The 19,064-nt window shown below is 41.1% G+C and overlaps 1 protein-coding gene across 18 annotated transcripts in view; it reads left to right on the forward strand.

Moving 5' to 3' along the window:
* The window catches only part of LOC111594467 (heterogeneous nuclear ribonucleoprotein L), a 132,316-nt gene that overhangs the window by 104,032 nt on the left and 9,220 nt on the right, over window positions 1-19,064 (forward strand). For 7 of the 18 annotated variants that reach the window (XM_030222735.1, XM_030222740.1, XM_030222734.1 and 4 more), the window contains 3 exons: window positions 7,348-7,395; window positions 17,472-17,653; window positions 17,934-18,026. In XM_030222735.1, the coding sequence (XP_030078595.1) occupies window positions 7,348-7,395; window positions 17,472-17,653; window positions 17,934-18,026 (323 nt within the window). Of the gene's footprint in view, window positions 1-5,903; window positions 6,761-7,347; window positions 7,396-17,327; window positions 17,654-17,933; window positions 18,027-19,064 lie in introns of those variants that run through there. The other 11 variants (XM_023307779.2, XM_023307789.2, XM_030222732.1 and 8 more) reach the window with 4 other exon arrangements.

A 19,064-nucleotide genomic window follows, 5' to 3' on the forward strand; every position in this document is an offset into this window, starting at 1 on the left:
AAATAAGTTCCCTACTGGGCAATGGCGGAGTACTTTCGTAACCTCCAGCGGCAGCGATTGTTATCGACATGCACACTATAAAGTGGCGTAACAGGTGCTGAAAAAGGGAATTATTATTATGAAAAAAATGCATGTGAAAAATCCAAATTTACCATTCCGTTTAGTAATGTTTCTGTAACTTTTTGCTCGAGTTATTGCTGCACTGTTCCTGCTCGAAGTGTATCTGAGAAGAGAATGAAATTGGGAACATATGTTCTAGTAGCGCGCCAAACAGCATTCGCTAAGCGAATTAACATTCAATTCTGCATGGTTCAGTCACTTAATCGCCAAACCATACAATAAATGATGAGCGCTGTGATATATATTGCAACATTTTATTGTTTTTGATAGTAATTCTTTAATTTCAATTATTGTTATTCGTCTAGCATTTTGAAAAAGTTTGACTTTCCAGTTGTTCTCAGCAAGCCAACAAAATGCGCCTGACATTGACCTTTCTGCCAATGTGAAAGGCAATTGTTTTGCTAGTGCGCCCCCTGGCGGCAGGGAGCGGAAAATGCAATTAATGAAAACTGTTTTAGCCTCTGTTCAGATCGAATCGATTCGAAATGGAATTGAATTGTATTGGCGCTGGCCTCCCGATCTACATCATAAATATAATCTTGAGCAGTGCAAAGGCAATTTTTGAATTTCGAAATGTTCGCGTTCGTTGCTTGTGTTTATAAATTGAATATATGATATTTTGTTGTTGATTGTTATAGCTGTTATTCTGGTATACCCTGTAGAAGCAGAAGTCATTAACTTGGCAATGCCCAGCAACTGGAGTAAGGATATTTCGTATAAGCAAAACAAATTATAAATATATATATAAACAATAAATATACAAAAGAGTAGTAGAGTTGATTTCTTTATATAGTTGGTATATTCTAGTCGGGTTTCGAATTGGCTTTGTGGGCCATTTCAATGAAATTTTTCACACAAATAAAATTGGCAAATTATGCAAGGGGCTCAGCTCTCACAGATTTGTTTATTTGTCCATTTGCTTACTTGCGGCAAAGCAAATATGCAGACACTTAAATCGCAATGATAGAAGCTAAGTTTTTCCTATATATGTGTATAAATTGTAGAAATTTAGAAATATATTTTTATACAGATAGTCTATAGGAATGCATCGTGAGCTAGAGAAATATTTGTGTTTCTTAATGACATCTCAAAGGGGCTCCCCCCTGGCAATATTTCCATTGCACTTTCGCATGTCACGAAAATATTTATGCATTTTCCTAGTTCTGTTGTCGCAATTAATGTATTAATTTAAGCTGACAGCAAGTTGATTGCAAAATATTTATGCACAGATTTATTCACGCGACTTATACGATAAACCATTTTATGAGACTTTTAACGCATTTGTCTGCTCATTTGTTGCATCTGAATGGGTGGACATTAGCAGAAGCCATGTAAATAAATGAGTATATTTATCATAAAATAATATAGTTTAGGGAAAAGTGATTAATGATTGAAGGTGAATAAATATACGAGTGCTAAGTGAAGAAACTTGTGTGCGTTATTTTTTTTTTTGTGATTTGAAAGAAAGCTAATACTAATGCTAAAATAATTATTATACGAAATAGGTTTTCAGAATGGATATTCGTATCGTTAAATTAACTGAATTTTTGGCTTCTTTTGCTTCTTTCTCTCTTGCACTCTCCCACTGTTTCTATTTTCGTTTTCAATTAAAAATGACTTAGTTATTTTTTTACTCTTTGCCTTGTCAACTGCGCCTCAAGCAGAGCTGAGCTTACATAAGAAATGTGTCCAGGAGCTCAACAACAATTTCCTGGCTGAGATTTTCACTTTTCTTTCAACATGCGACAGTTATGAAGGGGCCGGCGGGCTGGTTGGAAAGAAGTTGACTAGCCAAAGGCCAGTTCGGAGACTAGAGCCTCGAGTCGACAAAGATAATGCCAAAATCTGTGTGTGTGTGTGTGTGTGAAAGTTGGCAAGAGTTTGTCATGCAATTAGAGCAACATGCGACTAAGAGTGGACAGCTCTGGGAAACTCGCGACTGGCGGCTGCTAGCCAAAATGCGTTTTCCACAACTAGAAAATCAAGTTTTCCAATCTGGCTGTTGCTGGTGCAAATAAAAGCAACAATCAGCAAGGCAAAAGTGGTTTTCGCCAATCGAACGTGTTTTCAGTTCAGTTGTTGTTGTTGTTGTTGCAAACGAAATCGAAATCAATTTCGGTTTGTGTGTGCGTCTGTGTGTGTCCATGAAGCCATTGAACCATGCTCATCAAAGCCAATGTCCATAACCCAAGCCTCTACCCTGCTTATATAAGCCAGCCAACCAGCCAGCCAGCTAACGGTTCGTCGAGCGAGGGGCACTTCATGACTTTATTTTTGTTTATTTTCGTGGCAGCTCACATCGGAATATGCGTAAGACTTGCCACAGAGAAAAACGGCAAGAAAAACCAAATCAAAATCAAAACATTGTTGCAGCGAAAGTTGCCCTAACCCCCACACATAGTTCGAGGAAGACAGGCAGAGAGCGAGTAAGAGAGGGGGAGGGTGAGAGCAGGAGAGGATATGTGGCTATTGCCATGATACTGATAGCTCGTGGTCATAAATGTCGCATATAAAAAGAAAAGCGCTGCAATTGCAAAGTGGACAAAAGGAAGTGAAGTGTGTAGCCAGTGTTGGATAACATCCACAGACTTCAAGCTTAGCAAATGGGGAAATAACATTTTATATACATATATGAAACTTTGTTGGCGCTTAGCTTCTTAAATTGACCAAGAGCAATCCTAATTTTTAACATTTCACGAAACATAACGGAAATATACAAATAGAGTATAATAATCTAAAGATGAAAATATATTTTAAACTATTTAAAGGGCACTTTGTCATCATAGCATAACTTCGATTTCAGCTAAGAAACTTTTGTATAAAGTGGAGCTGACAGCTTTATTATTTATTTAATTACGGAAAATATTTATACTCAGCTGTTTCTGCAACCTTGTTGAGCAGTGTTTAGACCTAGAAATATATATATATATAATTAGAATATACAAATGAATTTTTAAAATACCAGACGCACAAATTACAACAGAAAATAATTTTAAACTAATTAAATTGAGGCACAGCGACTAGAATGTGGTTTCGCCTGTATAATGTCTTAGTTCTAGAGGTGTCTGTGTGTGTGAGTGTGAGTGTGAGTGTATGTGCACCATAAATATGCCAAAACAACAATGGTCCATTCCTGCTGTCTTCCTTCGGCTACCTCCCTTCCTCACAGTTTGTATTATACTGACAGGCAAATCTAATAAGCATAATGAATGAAGCAACTAAGATGGGGAGGGCGGATGGAGAGCAGAGAGAGGCAAAACAGAGGCAACCAGCTGAGTTTCTGTTTTCGTTCAACGTGTTGAACTTGTGCTGTCACCTGTAAAGGCAATGACAACACAGACCGAACGCCCCCACGCCCCTTCACTATGCGAGCGAGTCGAGCCGGGGAGCCATGTGGCATATAGATACAAATATCTTGGCTGAAATTCACACCACAGAGGTACTTTGCCTGGTGTCTGTCTATTTAATTAATTTATATATTAGATACACTTCATTAAAAATGTTTTCAGATATGTTTCTTTGACCATTGTGTTTTGCTTTGCTTTTGTTTTGTTGTCGGCTCGACGTATTTTTCTTGATTGAGCGGCACAAATGGGCGACACCAAAAAGAAAACGAAAACTACTTTAGTGTGTGTGTGTGAGTGTGTGTGTATCTAAGAGATACACTTGTATCGCCTGATGCCTAATGGCTTGTAAGTGATCTATGTGACTGCGAGCATATTCTAGGCTTTGGCCCAACCGCATTACATAATTCATCGTCAACGAATTGCTTCCAAAAACAAGTGACACTTGCACCGCTGACCTACTCGAAAAAGGCTTTTCGTGCCTGTTGTCAGCTCATTTAAAGCAGTTGAGAGGCCAAACAGTTGCTGCCTCTTTCGCTGCTGGCTTTGCCCAGCAATTAACGCACTTTGAGCTATATAAACTGGGTCAAGTGTGTTTGTGGGTGGCGCTTGTTGTCGGCTGAAGGTTCTGAAGTGCTAGGCACTTCGTAGTCGTCTAATGAAATGCATTTCAGTTCTCATTAGGCAGGCCATTTTGTGATTTAAACATGAAGGCATATAACACTTGGCAAATAGAGAGAGAGAGAGGTGTGCGTGTGTGTATTTAATGAGGTACAGTTGATATGTCGAAAATTTAGTCATCAGGCATTAGAACGAGCTTAGCTGCGGCGATATGTTTATGAATCAAATGTGTTTCAACAGGTTATCAACAGCGGAATCAGCTTGATATAGAGCGAGCATACATTGATCTGAATTAAAGTCTGGAGAAACAACTGCGATTCTTACTACTCTACTTATCTCTTAATATCTGCTGCATGAGTTCAGTTAGCTGCGCATAGCATCTCTACATAGTCTCTTGATATGTCTGCTATCAAAGCCACCAGCTCTTGGTTGGCTACGCTGACAACCCTGACCAACCTGTTCATGCAAAGTAAAAGCAATCTTTCTAACAGTAAATACAAATGCTGTTAAAGTGCTTTTCCTTTTGTGTGTTCTTTAACAGCATTTCTACACACACGCATACCTTTTGAACCCGAGCATATATGCACTCAGCTTCACTTCTTTAGCCCCCCTACCTCCTGCTCTCTTTCCCGACTGCTGTGTTAATTTTGCATACAATTAAAGGGCATTTTTCTCTGTTTATTTTTTGTTGTTTGCCAAACTTGTAATGTGCTGGCACTTAATGCAATTTTGATGTTTTTGCGTCACCTGTTTTTAACAACAGCAACTAGCTGAAGAAGAAGAGCTGCAGCAGCAATATTTAAATAAAACTTTGCATTTGCAATTGTGGTTAAAGTTTTCATTGTTTTTTCTACTATTTTTTTTTGGCCATTGTGAATTTTCTTGAAGTATTTGGAGAATGCGTTGACTGCCAATGCTAGCCATCACCGTTGCTCCAACTCCTCCCTATCTCTCTCTCTCTCTCCATTTGTCCCTTTTGGCGCTTGCCACAAATGCCACGTTCCACACACACACACATAACGCACACGCACATGCCGAGCCATTCTCTCTGTGCACTGTTCCATGCCATGGACCTTTGAAAGGGGAAGGCCGACCAGCACGCAGCTGCTCTTGGGGTGCGCATGGAGCCATGGTTAAAGCTTTTTTTTGGCATCAACACAGCAACATCCTCTGCAACTTTGCTCTGTCATGTGCAATATTTCTTTCTTGTCTTTTGTTTAAGAGCTCGAAACGCCAAACTCAGCAAATGGCCAAAACCATTTTACCAAAAAGCATTCAAAATTAGTTCCAAAGGAAGTTGACTTCACAAAAGACGAAGTTTTTTTTTGTCTGTGTCTAATAGTACTAATAGCATAATAAAGAACAACTCGAATTGGGTATATGGACTTATGAACTACGAATGTAAACAGGAATATTTGAAAATATCTAAACAAAATATGTTCTTTGCTTAAAAAAGGAAAAATTGTTTAAATTAATTGTAAATTATTGGAAAATTCTGTTAAGCATTGAGGCTTCAGGATTGACTTAAACGACATGAAACGGTCACACTTTCTTTGTTGATTCAATCAAAATGCCAATTGGGTCACACTGAACAGTGTTACCCCATTCCATATTTAACTTGACAGTATTTTCAATAGACTAGCTGTAATTGAAGCACTATCGATAATGAAAGCAGAGAAAAGTATTGAAAGCGCCCGATAATGCGATGACAATAGCAGGCCGTGCCCATGCTATGGCAAATCAAGAAGCTGCCGAGACCCAGAATGGGAAAAGGAATCAGAAAAACATTTTCAATGAACTAGAAACGAGGCAGGCTGTGTAAATTATTTGGAGCCTATAGCGCTCAGTCAGTGTCAATTCATTCGTCAGTGGGACGGCTTACTGAATAGAGTTCTGATTCCAGTCATCTCGGCAAAATAAAAAACATTTACAAAACATAGAAAAAATAAAAAAAACAAACAAAAGTCGTCGCTAAATTAAACAAAGATTCGGGCGCGCAACTCTTCAGTTCTGACTCTCTCGCTTTCACACTCGAACTCGACCTCGTCCTCGAACCTGAACTCGAACTCTCCCACTCTCTCCTTTCACTCGTCCGCCCGCCCGTCCGCCCGCCGTTCGTTCGTTAGTGCAACAAATACCATAACAAAAATTTGGCTGACTGGCAGTGTATGTGTGTGTGCGGCGTGCAGAAAACGATATCGAAAACAAAACTTGCCATTTGCTGCTTGCCATCATCTGCTGCTGCTGCTGCTGCCGCTGCTGCCGCTGTTGAAGAGCTGCTGCCGCTTACCAAGTGCAAGTGGAGCATTTAACAACCATTTACAATTACGTAATGGACAACTTGAAGGCAAACACAACGGGCGCCTATTTGTGGCATGCGCCGCAGCAGCAGCAGCCGCAGTCGCCGCTAATGCAACAGTCGTCGGTGCCGCCGCCACCGCAGCAGCCGCCGCCGCCGCTGCTAAGCGGCTTGCCACAGCCCGTCCGTCGGTTTGCCGGCAACAAGAACAACTACAATTATATGCAGAGCCAGGCGCAGGCGGCCGCTGGCCTCATGATGGGCGCCAGCAATCCGGGCGGCCAGCTCATGGGCCTCGGCTCGCCCAATCCGAATGGCTATCGCAAACGCCAGCCGATGAACACCGGCTACAGCCCGGGTGGCTTTCAACATAACGGTAAGACATGGCTCACTTGCCAAACACACGAACACAACAAAAACACACAGGAATATTTGGCAAATGACGTAGCGATGATAGGAGTAGGGTTGTCAGCTGTTCTGGTTGTTGGTTTTGATGTGTGTTAGGTAAATCACAAATGCAACCCTATTGTTGTATTCTTGCATAAGCAGTGTTGCAAAACGTCAGGCAGAGCTGTCTTCCAAAAACATCTGTAATATATTATGTCAACAATGCATAACATTAATATTTTATATCAACAATGAATGACATTAATAATAAGAAATATCTTTACCAGTGTTGTGAAGCGTATTATTTGTATCCTTTTTATTTAATATCCTACCCAATCAATCTACAACATTTGTCGCTAAGCACACGGAATCGCTATCCAAATCGAATTCTTGTACTTACTACTCACTCACTGTTTGAATGGTGTCTTTCTATATCAACATATATCTATAAATATATCTATATATATATGTATAAATATATATGCAGATATATATTTATATATATTCTCTTAACACTGGAGCATTATAACTAAACGAAATTTTCTTTTCTTTTCCATTTTTGCATTCTCATTGCAGGTAAGTCGCTGTTTTCTATACCCGAAAATGTTGTTGTGCTTGAGAGCCGTAAGTACATTTCAAAACTTATCAAACACAATTTTAAACACACATTTGTCTAAATACACTACACTACACACGACTACACTATACTCTATGCTGTATACTATACACTTTGATACACCTGCTTAAGAGTGAATGCCAAAAGTTGTGCGAGCCGCCAGGTGAAGTACAATTTTGCATCTATTTTGATGATTTATTGCACGAGTTTTCTCTAAATACCCGAAAAAGATCAAAAAGCATTGCAATTTATTGCATTTTTGCATTCTATGGAGAAACTTGCGCTCAATTTATTTTCATTGCAATTTTCCTGCATTTTTGCTCATTTTGTCTTGTCTTTGGATTTTCAATTGCATTTTCTATAACAATTCATGACGCCATCAGCTTTTATATATTTTAAGATATTTTCCTATTTCTATTTTGCATTCTGCAATTTGCATAATATTCAATGCGCACGCAATTTTCACAGGAAGAAGCCCTCAATGGCCGAGCCACTTGCCAAGAGTCGAGTATCGGGAGCGTATCGATTAGTTAGAGGGGGTCGGGAGGTAGTGAGGGGAGGGGCAAAAATAAAGACAACGCACGTGCCGTGGGTAATAGAATTTTAGCTTTATAGCCAGCCACATTGCCTTTGTTTTTGGTTAGGTCTTTGGTTTTTAGCATGCACTTAAGGCAGCATATGCAATGCAGAAACATTTCAGCTGCAGCTCGATTTTTATGGTCTGTAAGGCGAGATTCTAAAGATCTTCAAAATTCAATTCACATATCGCATCGACGTACAGTCTCTTAATAAATAAATATGCTGTTAGCTTTCCTCATTTAATCATGTTTGCTTTTTGCATTCCATACGCATTTCCCAATAGAATCTACAGCTGGAAAATTCCATGCGCATAATTTGTTCGACTAGCAAATTACCGCAATTTTCTTAATAGTCCGCAGCAAAATTTTACGCCCAACTCATCAAGAGTATGTCATAAAAATATGAAATTGCCATTTAAATAATCATACACGCGCACACATACGTACGCACCCACACACGCACACTCGCACTGCTAACATATTCGCACCATAATTAAAATAAATGTTTTCAATGCTCAATAATAGCGAAATAAATTAATTTTAATTGCAAGTCTGAGAAGAAGCCGCTAAAAATAAATGGCTAAAAACAAGCACGCGCTGTAGCGCGCTCTCTTTCCCTCTCTAGATCTGTCTATCTCTCTTACACTCTTTGCCTTTAGAATAGTATTATTTTCGACCAGCCAATGCGCTGCCTGCGCCACGCCCACCAAACCAAGTGTCGCAGGTGGCAAGATGGCAAATAAAAAAGCTAATATAAATATATATATTCGTATATATATATAAAAGCAGGAAACACTTAAAAATACATAAAAATACCAATGGGCCGTATCTTATGGGCGGTGGGGTACACATGGGGCGACGGGGGCGTGTTGGTGTTAATATTTTGGCATATTTATGGCTGTCGCCGCCGCCGCTGCCATCGTCACCGTGTGAAGATTTCTCTCGTTGATGGCTTTTCTGTAAAGGGATCAACATCAAAACCACTCGAAGATTTATGCGTGTGTTCATTAAAAAGCAGCAGTCAACCCTGACCCCCACGCCACGCCACGCCCCTGCTGCCCCTGGCCTTTAGCCTTATGAATGAAATGCGCGACTTTATTTGCTTTTTGGTATTTTTGTTCCCTGGCCTAGGCTGTCAGTCTGGCCTTATCACTGTGGTCGAGTGCCAAAAAGGCAAAGTTGAGCTGTGTTTGTTTATCTTTGCGCCTGTGCGCAGCTGTTGACCCAGCACAACAAAAAAAAACACCCACACACTTGCACACACATGTAGATATCGTATTTTTATAAACGAGCATATTTTTTCCCTACAACTTTAGTTGCTTAATTTTCAGCTGTGTGTTGTTGTAGGTGCGAAGCACTCTCCACTACAGACGCCCTCACCCCTCCAGCCCCGCCACACTCAATCTGCCGCTATTTGCCTTCTGGTTTGTTTTGTGGCTTACTTTTGCTGATTGGCAGCGTGTGTCCACTGTTAGTTGTGGCCCAGTCCCATCCCCGTTCTACCAATTATATATGTTTTTTCTGTACATATTTGCACTCTACTTCTTCTTCGTTTATTTCACCCTACTGTTAATATTTGCTTACGTAATGCAATAGTTATTAAATTACGAAGCGCAGCTGAAATTAATTGAATTAACTTTTTTCGGTGTGCACGTTACTAATCTAAGAGAATTTCTGTGTAAATATTGAACGTTGTTTATTTGTTAATTAATTAAAGAAAACGCGGAAGGATTTTGTATAGATTTCCGTTTCTCAGGCTGTCGGTTAACCAAGCGAAAATCTATATATAATCTCAATTCTTCATTAAATTTTCTAAATGTTTCATATTCATTCGCCTTTTAAATTGTGCTCACATTCGCAATTTCAAGATTAAATTAACCTTTGAACCAACGAAAAAAAGTTGGAAAAAACATTTCGAGCAATTCTTCGTTGTTTGGGAGCCTGTCGCTCGTAAATCATTTGCTATCCAGCAAAAACTCGCACAATAAATTAATTCATAGTGAAATACCAACAGCAGAAACAGTCGGAACAACAAATTTGGATAACCGCAGTTGGTTGGGGTGGGGCACATAGGATATATTCCTAAAGTGTTAGGCGGCGGGGAGGGAAGCCCAAACAGAAATATAAATTGTGTCGCTTGCATTTTATGGTAATTCAATAAAATTGAAAATGACAAATTGTATTTTGTTGCGGTCAGTTGAATGGGCCTGGGAAAGTTGCGACTGGTTGGGCGGTGGTAATACGATTGGACAGGTCCATAATTAAATCCCTGTTGAGGAACAATAAAAGTTCCCGGTGCGTAATATGTTTTAAGCTGCTTTCCTACCGTCTGCCTAACTGCTACCCCATCCTCTGTCGTCGTCTCGCTTCAATCAATCAAAGGCGATCAATCAAAGTGCTTGTCAGTGGTGCACGCATCAAGCTGCTGCTGTTGCTGCCGCCGCCTGTCGCTAGATGGCGTGTCGAACAAGAAGAATGTCGTTGTCATCGCCTGACCAACTTTTCGACTAACCCACGCCAACGCACTAACGAGCACTAATGGGCAATAAGCACTGCCCTTGTAGAATGCGTAACTATTGAACCAAAAATATTGTTCAAGTGAGTTTCTCGAGGAGGGTGAAATAGAAATGAGAGGAGCAGAGACACGCAATATGGCTTCGATTATCTCCAATCAAATGCACGTGATTGATGACTGCAACCGGACCGTATAAACAGATAATATCGCGTCCAAAGCTTTAAAAGTACCCATTTAAGCCAAGTAGTTGACCAAAAATAACTGAAATAGCAAAGTTTGAAGGAGATTTAAAGCTTGAGAATTGATGAAGCAAATGTTGGCTCTGTTGCCTGTTTGCAAATTATTTTCATACTCATTCATTCAGTGTTCAATGCATTATCAAAGCAATGTTACCTAACATTGCTTTATTTTCATTCTCATGGAGACAATTCTTGCTTTACAATTATATTTAACCATTTACAGTTCCGTTTAGAGTCTTGGGTTTCTTCAAATTGTTCATTCCTCTTCGTTCCGCTCTCTCAGGCTCTGACTGCACCAATACCTCATCTTCCACTTCATTTGCATACAAATTATGGTCTAAACGTTGCGCATAATCAACAATTTGCACAGAACATCTTCACACTCTCCCAACATGGCCAGCCGCCCCCACTCGTTCTCCTGGCCCCGCCACATGAAGGCAACCTGTGTGCTGTGCATAGGTCAGAAGTAATTGACCACATGCACCCACTGTACAGCAATTTACTAGCTGCGACTGCTGCTGCTGCTGCTGCTGCTAAATGTTGCTTGATGATTTTCCTTAATGTTCCATTTCATAATTTTATGAAGCAAAGTAACAGCGCCCCGCCCACAGTCCAAGCAACGCCCTTGTGGCCCCTTCTCCGGTCATATTTGCTTAATTTATGCGGACAGCGGCTGCTGCTGTGGCATCTCTGCTGCTGCCTCTTGCCCATTTTGCTACTTCTAATAATTTGTAATTAATTTTCGCAACTGGCTTTTTCCATGCATAAAAAACGTAAATTTTGTTTAAACAACATTTTGTTGTGATATCATTTTTTGTTCTTAAAGCAATTAATTCTGCATTTAACTAATGCGTTTGGCATTTTACAAAAGTTGCCACTTGCAACGCGCTGTCGCATGACACAGCCACAGCAAGTGCCACAGCAAGTGCAGCTCGCAAATTACAATATCAAAATTGTCCATCAATTGGCTTGTTCTGTCCCCCTATTTATTATCCATAGCGCACGCTAATGCTAAAAGGCATTATCGATTTTCGCTTTTTACATACTGCCAAATCAAAATCTCATATATATATATATCTGAATCTGAACTAACGGGCAACTTAATCATATCGAAACGAGAGTAGCTCCTCGAGCCAAGCGGAATTTTTTGGCTCGTTGCTGCGCAATTTGTTTAATAAATAAAACATTTGCTCTACAGTAAGCACTCACTAAATGCGACAGCCCAGCGAGCTGACTATAGCTGTAATAAAGTTGATTACAAATGCTTTTTCAAACAGCTCGTGCTGAGACTGTGCTGCACTGGCTTCACTGTACTTGATTAGTAGCACACAAATGACGACCATTAAGTAGCAAAAACAAACAGCTGAAAATGTCATAAGCCGCAAAAATAAATAAAAAAGCAACCTCACGCCACAGAGGGATACCAATACATCAAACCGCAAGTGTGGCTATGCCCGGAGGGTTGTTGAGTCAAAGTTTCTGGGGTGCACAGACAGACAACACACGCCATGTTATCAGTCAACTAACAATCTATCCAAAGACTACTCTTTGCCAACCCCCGCCACTCAGCTGGAGTATCGCATCGCATATGATAGGACTTTAGCACTCGACTGCTTTGGCCCAAATGTCTTTGTGGCATTCCTCTTTTATTTTCAGCAATGTGGCAAGATAGCTATATGATAGAGCAGGCGAGCGCTGGATTTATGTAGCCAAAAATTGAAGTGCAATACGTAAAGGGAACTCTTCAGTTGGGGTTGGGTTTGGGGTTTGTTTGGCTGTGGGTTTGTGAAAATTGTTGATGGACCAAATTGGAAGTCTTTGATGCCACAAATGTGTGCTTGTGTATGGTCTGATTGCACATTCATGTGTGTGCGGCGCGCGTGTGTTTGCGAAGCATTAAAGAGCAGCGTTTGACCATGGCTATAAATGTTTACCAGTGCGTTAATTAGGCCAGGCCAAACAGCTTGAGCAGAGCCAAATGCTGCAGCAATTTGCTGTGCACACACACGCTGTACACCGCACACCTGCACACCTAATGCACACCATCGCTAATGAGTTAAATTATAAACTCGACCTTTATCCTCAAACTTCAATGCCAATTAGCTTGAGCCAAGAACTCGGCTAAAAGAAAGCGAAAGGTGAGCGACGCTTCGACAATTACACGCGTTTATTCCTATTCAAATCCGACCCGTAAATGTAATTAAGCTCATGAGAATTAAACGTAAATTTATTTAGCCAGCGAAAGCAGCGTGTCGTTAAGTATTCAACAACAAAAAAACATCACGCGCAAATCCTTTCCAAAAGTCCTTAGCTGCTTCATTCTGGCTAATTTCTGGCTGGAATACTGTCGAATACTTAGGGGGAATTGGTCGATGGTTCGGTATCTGGTCGCGTGTCGCATATAAATTGGCTCATTGCTGGCTGCTTCTGTTCCCAAATTTCTTTTTTCTTTATGATAAGCATTCCTGTTTCTTTCCGCTTCAGCTTACTCGTTTGCATTTCTTTGAGTTATGGGAATTGTTGTTAGAGGTTTGTCTTAAATATTTGTATAATTTTCAAATTTATGCAGATTACATATGAGTAGCCAAAAAAAAAAAATGAAAGTATTTGCTTAGCTCTGATCCATAAATATATTTTATTTTCATTCAAAATTTCTTTTGTTAAAGGAGTCAACAAAGCTGTTGCTCCACGCAGCCGTCAACAACATTAAAAACCAATCAGGCTCATTGTCACATAATCAAGCTCTACACACACGCGCATATGCTCTAGATTATATGCATATATCTCATAGCACACACTCACTGAAAGAGATAGTCAAAAAAAATAAAACTCTATCGCATAATAGTTTTGGCTTATGAAAACAAATTCAATTTGGAAGCTGCTTATGAAAATGTTTATGCAAGACGTGCGCAAAATGTGGGCGGGTTAAGGGTTGCTGCATGAGCAGCACCGCATTGCTGGAAAAATTAATGTCACATGACAGCCAGAGTGAATGCGTGAGGGCTAGTGAGGGCGTGCCACTGGGCGGGGTAGCAATGCATTTCAGTCAGATAAACAAGCAGGGCAAACAGAGGAAGTGGAAGGGGGACCGTATAGGGGCTGTGCCGTGACTCTTGGTACAGTTGCGCAGCAAAGTTGACTCTGACAAATTGAAAATCATTGAACAGCGAAAGTAAAATGCTCACCTAAGCAACAACGAGGGGGATAGGAGAGGGTGGTTGCTATACAATGTAACGAAGGGGCAGCTCTCTCTCTCTCTCTCTCTCACCCACTTTGTGTGGCTTAGTGAAAAATAGTGTAGCATACATTTAAGCAAATTGCAATTAAGGTTGGCAACGTTTGCACAATGCTTTGTTTGGCTATGCGATATTCAAGCCGGTCGCAGCCGCTGCCATTTGCCGCTCGACAAAGTGCGCCAATATGCCACAAAGTATGCAACAATTTGTAGCATAAATACTTTGTACGCTCCCTCGTCCTCGCAGTTGCAATAAACGCCACATAAATGTTGCATATGCCGAACGAGTTGCATGCGAGCTGTGTTTTCCCCAGCTCTCTGCTCGAGTGGATGCAGCAGCCCATTTTAATGGATCTATGTGTGCCCCACCCCCTCTTTTCTGTATCCATTTGTCAGCGGGAGCAGCAGCTGGCAGGTGCAGCATTTCCGAATCAACTTGGGAGCTGCTAGTGTTTATGGGCTGCCTGTAGTGGTGTGGCGGCTTATTGCAGTGCAGTTGGTGATAATGTTCGCAGCGTGTCTAGTTTATCTTATGTTTCCCATGCTCGCACTAGGAAAAGGCGTGGCTGTCCGGGATGAGAAGCTAAAAGATGACGCGATTGCCATATTTCAGTAGTGTTAATATTGAAAATATTGCATCGTTGCCAGAATTCAATTGCTTGAGAAAACCATGAATTTCCCAGCTTTCAGTCAGCTGTTGCCAAATTTAACTGTGCGCTGTTGCCATGCTTCAAGAAGCCACTGTTGCCACAGTTCATTGTGGATGAGAACACAATAAATTTCCCAGATTTTGCTTAGCTGTTGCCAAATTTAACTTTGCGCTGTTGCCATACTAGACTAAATAACTGTCGCTGGCAAATACCAGTGCGCACTGTTGCCATACTTCAGCAAAGTAAATACTTAAAATGCTTCATCTGCCAAACTTGGGCAAAAGTTTTCCATTATTTCGCCTTCAACAAACATGAGAACTAATTTACACACAGCTGTCAATTGCTTTACTTAGCTATTTGTTTAATTAAATTTAGACACATGCTGTTTTAATATGCCCAGAACTTGCGCTGAATGTCAAAATTATAAACTTGATCAAAACCTGCCTGCCTTTGGGCAATTATTTGCAGTTTCCTAACCGCGCTAGGTGAGTTGTCGAACTTCATTAATTTACATTATTTGCAATTTCCGCACTTAATTGTGGTGCCCGTGTCGTACGAGTAAGTCGCATGCAAATCTACACGACGAAGGAGTTAAATTGCCATCGCGCACAGTTCGCGCTTCATAAAAACTAAACTGCAACTTCCGGAGCTCTTGTGGGCTGCCACGCTTCCAGGCTGGCGCCTTTGCTCATAATCTAAAATAATTTTGTGTGCGCACAAAATTTACACCTGCGGAACGACGCGAACGGCGAGGACTTTCTCACCTGATGCTTGCGTGTGAAAATTTTCAGCAATTGCATGCAACAATTCGCCTGCCGCGAATTGCTTAAACATTTTAGGCACGCTTCCGACTGCGGCCCACTGACCTCCGCTACCCACAATGCCCCCCCTGAGGGCTATGAAATTCTTTCTCCAACTCGCAAAACTGACCGAAAACTTGAGCTTCGCGTCACGCATACGCCCCATGCGCCGGGCAACAAATCAGCGAGCAGTCTGTGAATTTCAGTTAAAGCTCTGTGCGTGTGTGTGAGACAGCAATAGTTGAAATGAATGACTCTGTTTACCTTCTACTCTAGATGCGGGTGAGTTCTTCAAATTTGGCCTCTGGCTGTGGCACGTTTCGGTTTTCGAGCATTTATTGACTGGAGCTGAGCAGCAGCGTGTGCGAGATAAAGTTGGCTACTAGCCTAGTCAAGCAAAAAAAATATAGAACTGTGGCTTATTTGCTTAAGGCCAAGTTTTAAATTGAATATGGCCAGCTTGGCCTGCTCACGCAACGCTTTTAAAGCTCTAAATATTCGCATGCAAAATGCAGAAGGATTAAAAGCTTTGTCGGCAAGCAAAATAACCTAAAAAACCAACTGAAAACAGTCATCGGGGCAACGCGTATGAACCGCAGGCAGCTGAAAAACTAGAATCAAATCGAAAAAGTATTTGCAAGGTGCCAAGGATTAAATACCCTGTCCGAAATGGACAGGCTATAAATACAAAATATTTGCTCCTCTGGGAATGGCGTATAAAACTTTGATACAGAAGTCAACCTGAATATCCTTTGCCTGAAATATTGCTTCCAATTTGGTCGAAAACAAAATAGCTAGCGCGAAAAACTAACAAGCGTGAATAAAAAAGCAAACAAATGGCATCAAGTGGCGAGCGCTGAGCGCGTGCAACCCTAGCTAGACTTTTATATAAATATTTTGTCAGGTAGAGTTTGTGCAGGGGCAGCCAAAACGAAAAAAAAACGAGGAATAAGCGAACACAAACAGTTGCCGTCGGCATTGGGTCCGGTGGCTAAATCAAATCAAAACAACAAAGCTTAGGGAGGAAGCAGCGAGGAGTGCAAAAGTAAATGGCAATGCAAATTCGGGTAGCTAAACTGACATTGATAAAGTTGAGCGCAGGGCCTTGGTGAAGTTTTAAATAGCGTCAAACAACTTATGGCAACTGCTCCTGTTTGACGTCGTCACATACGTAGAAAGTTAATTAAGTAAAAACCTTGTTAACTTGTGCCTTACAGTTCAAGCGCTGCTACATGGCGTATACGCAACATTCTGACAGCTTGTTACGCTTTTTGCTTTAATTATAACGCTCGAGCGTGGCTTTGGTTTGCGGTTTTCGCCGCATTGCAAGTGCTAACCCCAGTGCTCCGACTTGTTATTGGCCCCGTCAATGGTTTATTGCGTGGGCTGTGCATGTTGACAATATGTGAGCGAGAAATACTGCTATAATTTTATCGATTGCTTTCCTTACTCCACGCGTTTTTATTGCACATTCCATTTCTGAGCCTCTATGACTCTACTACGGTTATTTGCCATACGGCAAGGCGCAGGCTTTTTCCAATTAGCTCAGTTGCCTGGCCGCAAACTGACTTTGGCCGAACCACGCCCAACCGCCAGCTGCCTGTCTAGGTTATTGCTCCTGTTATTAAAACAGTCAAAATAAATTTTGTTCCCCGTTTTTTCACATTTTTGAGCACCGCAACTTTTGGCTAGTGACGCGCTACAACAAACAACAAACACAAATTGCATGCAACAACAAGAAGAAGAAACTTAAATATAATTTTAGCATATTTTAATTTAGTATTTTTAAGCTTTTGATTAATATTTTTATGCGTTTTTGTTTTTCTATTTTATTTTTTTCGTTGGTTTCGATTCTTGTTTAAATTGTTGTTGCATGCAATATGTGAATAACAAATTGTTTGAAACTTGCACCACAAAATGTAGTTGCAACAATCCAAACACAACATCGCAACAACCACCACCACCACCACAACAACCACCACCACCAACAACACCAACATCATCACCACCAACAACACCAACAACTTGTTGCCCCAGCTCAAACGCACAATCTTGTTCCATTTAAAGAGCCTCCACTATTGGGACCAGGCACCGCCTTCCCACCATTCGGGGCACCCGAATACCATCCCACCCAGCCGGACAACTGGAAGGGCGCCGCCATCCATCCAACTGGCCTCATGAAGGAGCCCACCGGTGTCGTCGCCGGACGCAATGCGCCAGTCGCCTTCGCCCAGCAGGGGCAGGCACAGGTGAGTATCGAAATGAACCCCAACTAGGTTTCTCCTTTGGCTTGGCTTGGCTTGGCTTGCATTTCTTTTCATAAATATAATTTTAATTTTAATGTACAATTTGTGCGCACATTGCAATCCTCGCTAGAGCCAGAGCCAGAGCCAAAGCCAGAGCGAAAGCCAAAGCCACAGCCCACAAATCCCCTCCAGCTACTCCTGCGCTGCTGTGTAGCTGCTGCAGCATCTGTTGGACAGCATTTTAATTAATTTGTTGCGTTCTCTTACTTTTTTGCATCCTCAGGGCGCTGTCATGATGGTCTATGGCATGGACCATGACACTTCCAACACAGATAAGCTCTTCAATTTGGTCTGTCTCTATGGCAATGTTGCCCGGGTAAGTTCCTCATCCAATTAATTTGTTAAACATTAAATGCAATATTTTGGCATTTAAGATCTTATGGATAAGCTCAGTCGATATATTAATTATTAACTGGATGTCGAAATCAATTTACATTATGAAAAGGCAAATGGGAATTTTAGTTAGATGGAAGCATTTTAGATTAGTTATTCTCTTCCTTTATGGTTATATATAAGAGTGCGTGAATAGGTTCTTTCTATTTAAAAAAATAATTCAAGATATCATAAAACTTCGCGCTAAAAAGTCACTAAAGAACTTTGTGAAATTGTGACTTGGCAACTGTATTAAAAGTTTTTATTTAGTTTTTACCTAACTTAAATCTCTTCAATTGCTACTTAAAGACGGCAGCTGCTTCCTGCTGTCGTGTTCGGCGTTGACACTGGACGGGGCAGCTCCTAAACTTGCACTTAGCAAGATGACACGAAAAAAGCGAGACGCCGTTAAAAAAAGGTGTTGCTAGCAGCCACAAAACCCGCAAGATATTTGAGTGTATACACACATACGTGTGTGTGTGTATTTGCTCCATTTGTAAATGCGCAAATAAAACGAAAGGCAATAAAATTGAAGGCAAAGGCCAGGACACAGAAGCCAAAAGCCCCTTTAGGCACATACAAACAAACGTGGGACAGTTGGTCCACAACCAAAACACATTTAGATAAAGCGTTTTAGATTAAAGCCCAGACACATGTGTGGAAAAAAGGGGGTGGGGAGAGGGAATAGGGGAGAGTAGAAGGCGTACGCGTAGGTCCTCGGGCAGCAATCAATGCACCATCATCTTTCCTTCGCCACACTACCAAATAAAAAAGAGAAGATGCGAAAGGAATTGATTCCAATTCAGAAGTACCACAAAAGGCACTTCGAGCAACAATTCTCGCTCGAAAAGTAAATCAAAATATGCCCCAAAAAAACATCCATTAGGAGAAAGCAAAGACTCCACCTTCGGCAGAGTGACAATTGAAGTGGACGACGCGCTTGGGGAGCATTTAGCGCACAACTATCACGAATCATTCCGTG

This window comes from Drosophila hydei, unplaced genomic scaffold (genome assembly GCF_003285905.1).
Source record: "Drosophila hydei strain 15085-1641.00,03,60 unplaced genomic scaffold, DhydRS2 tig00000060-arrow-pilon, whole genome shotgun sequence".
Classification (NCBI taxonomy): Eukaryota; Metazoa; Arthropoda; class Insecta; order Diptera; family Drosophilidae; genus Drosophila; species Drosophila hydei.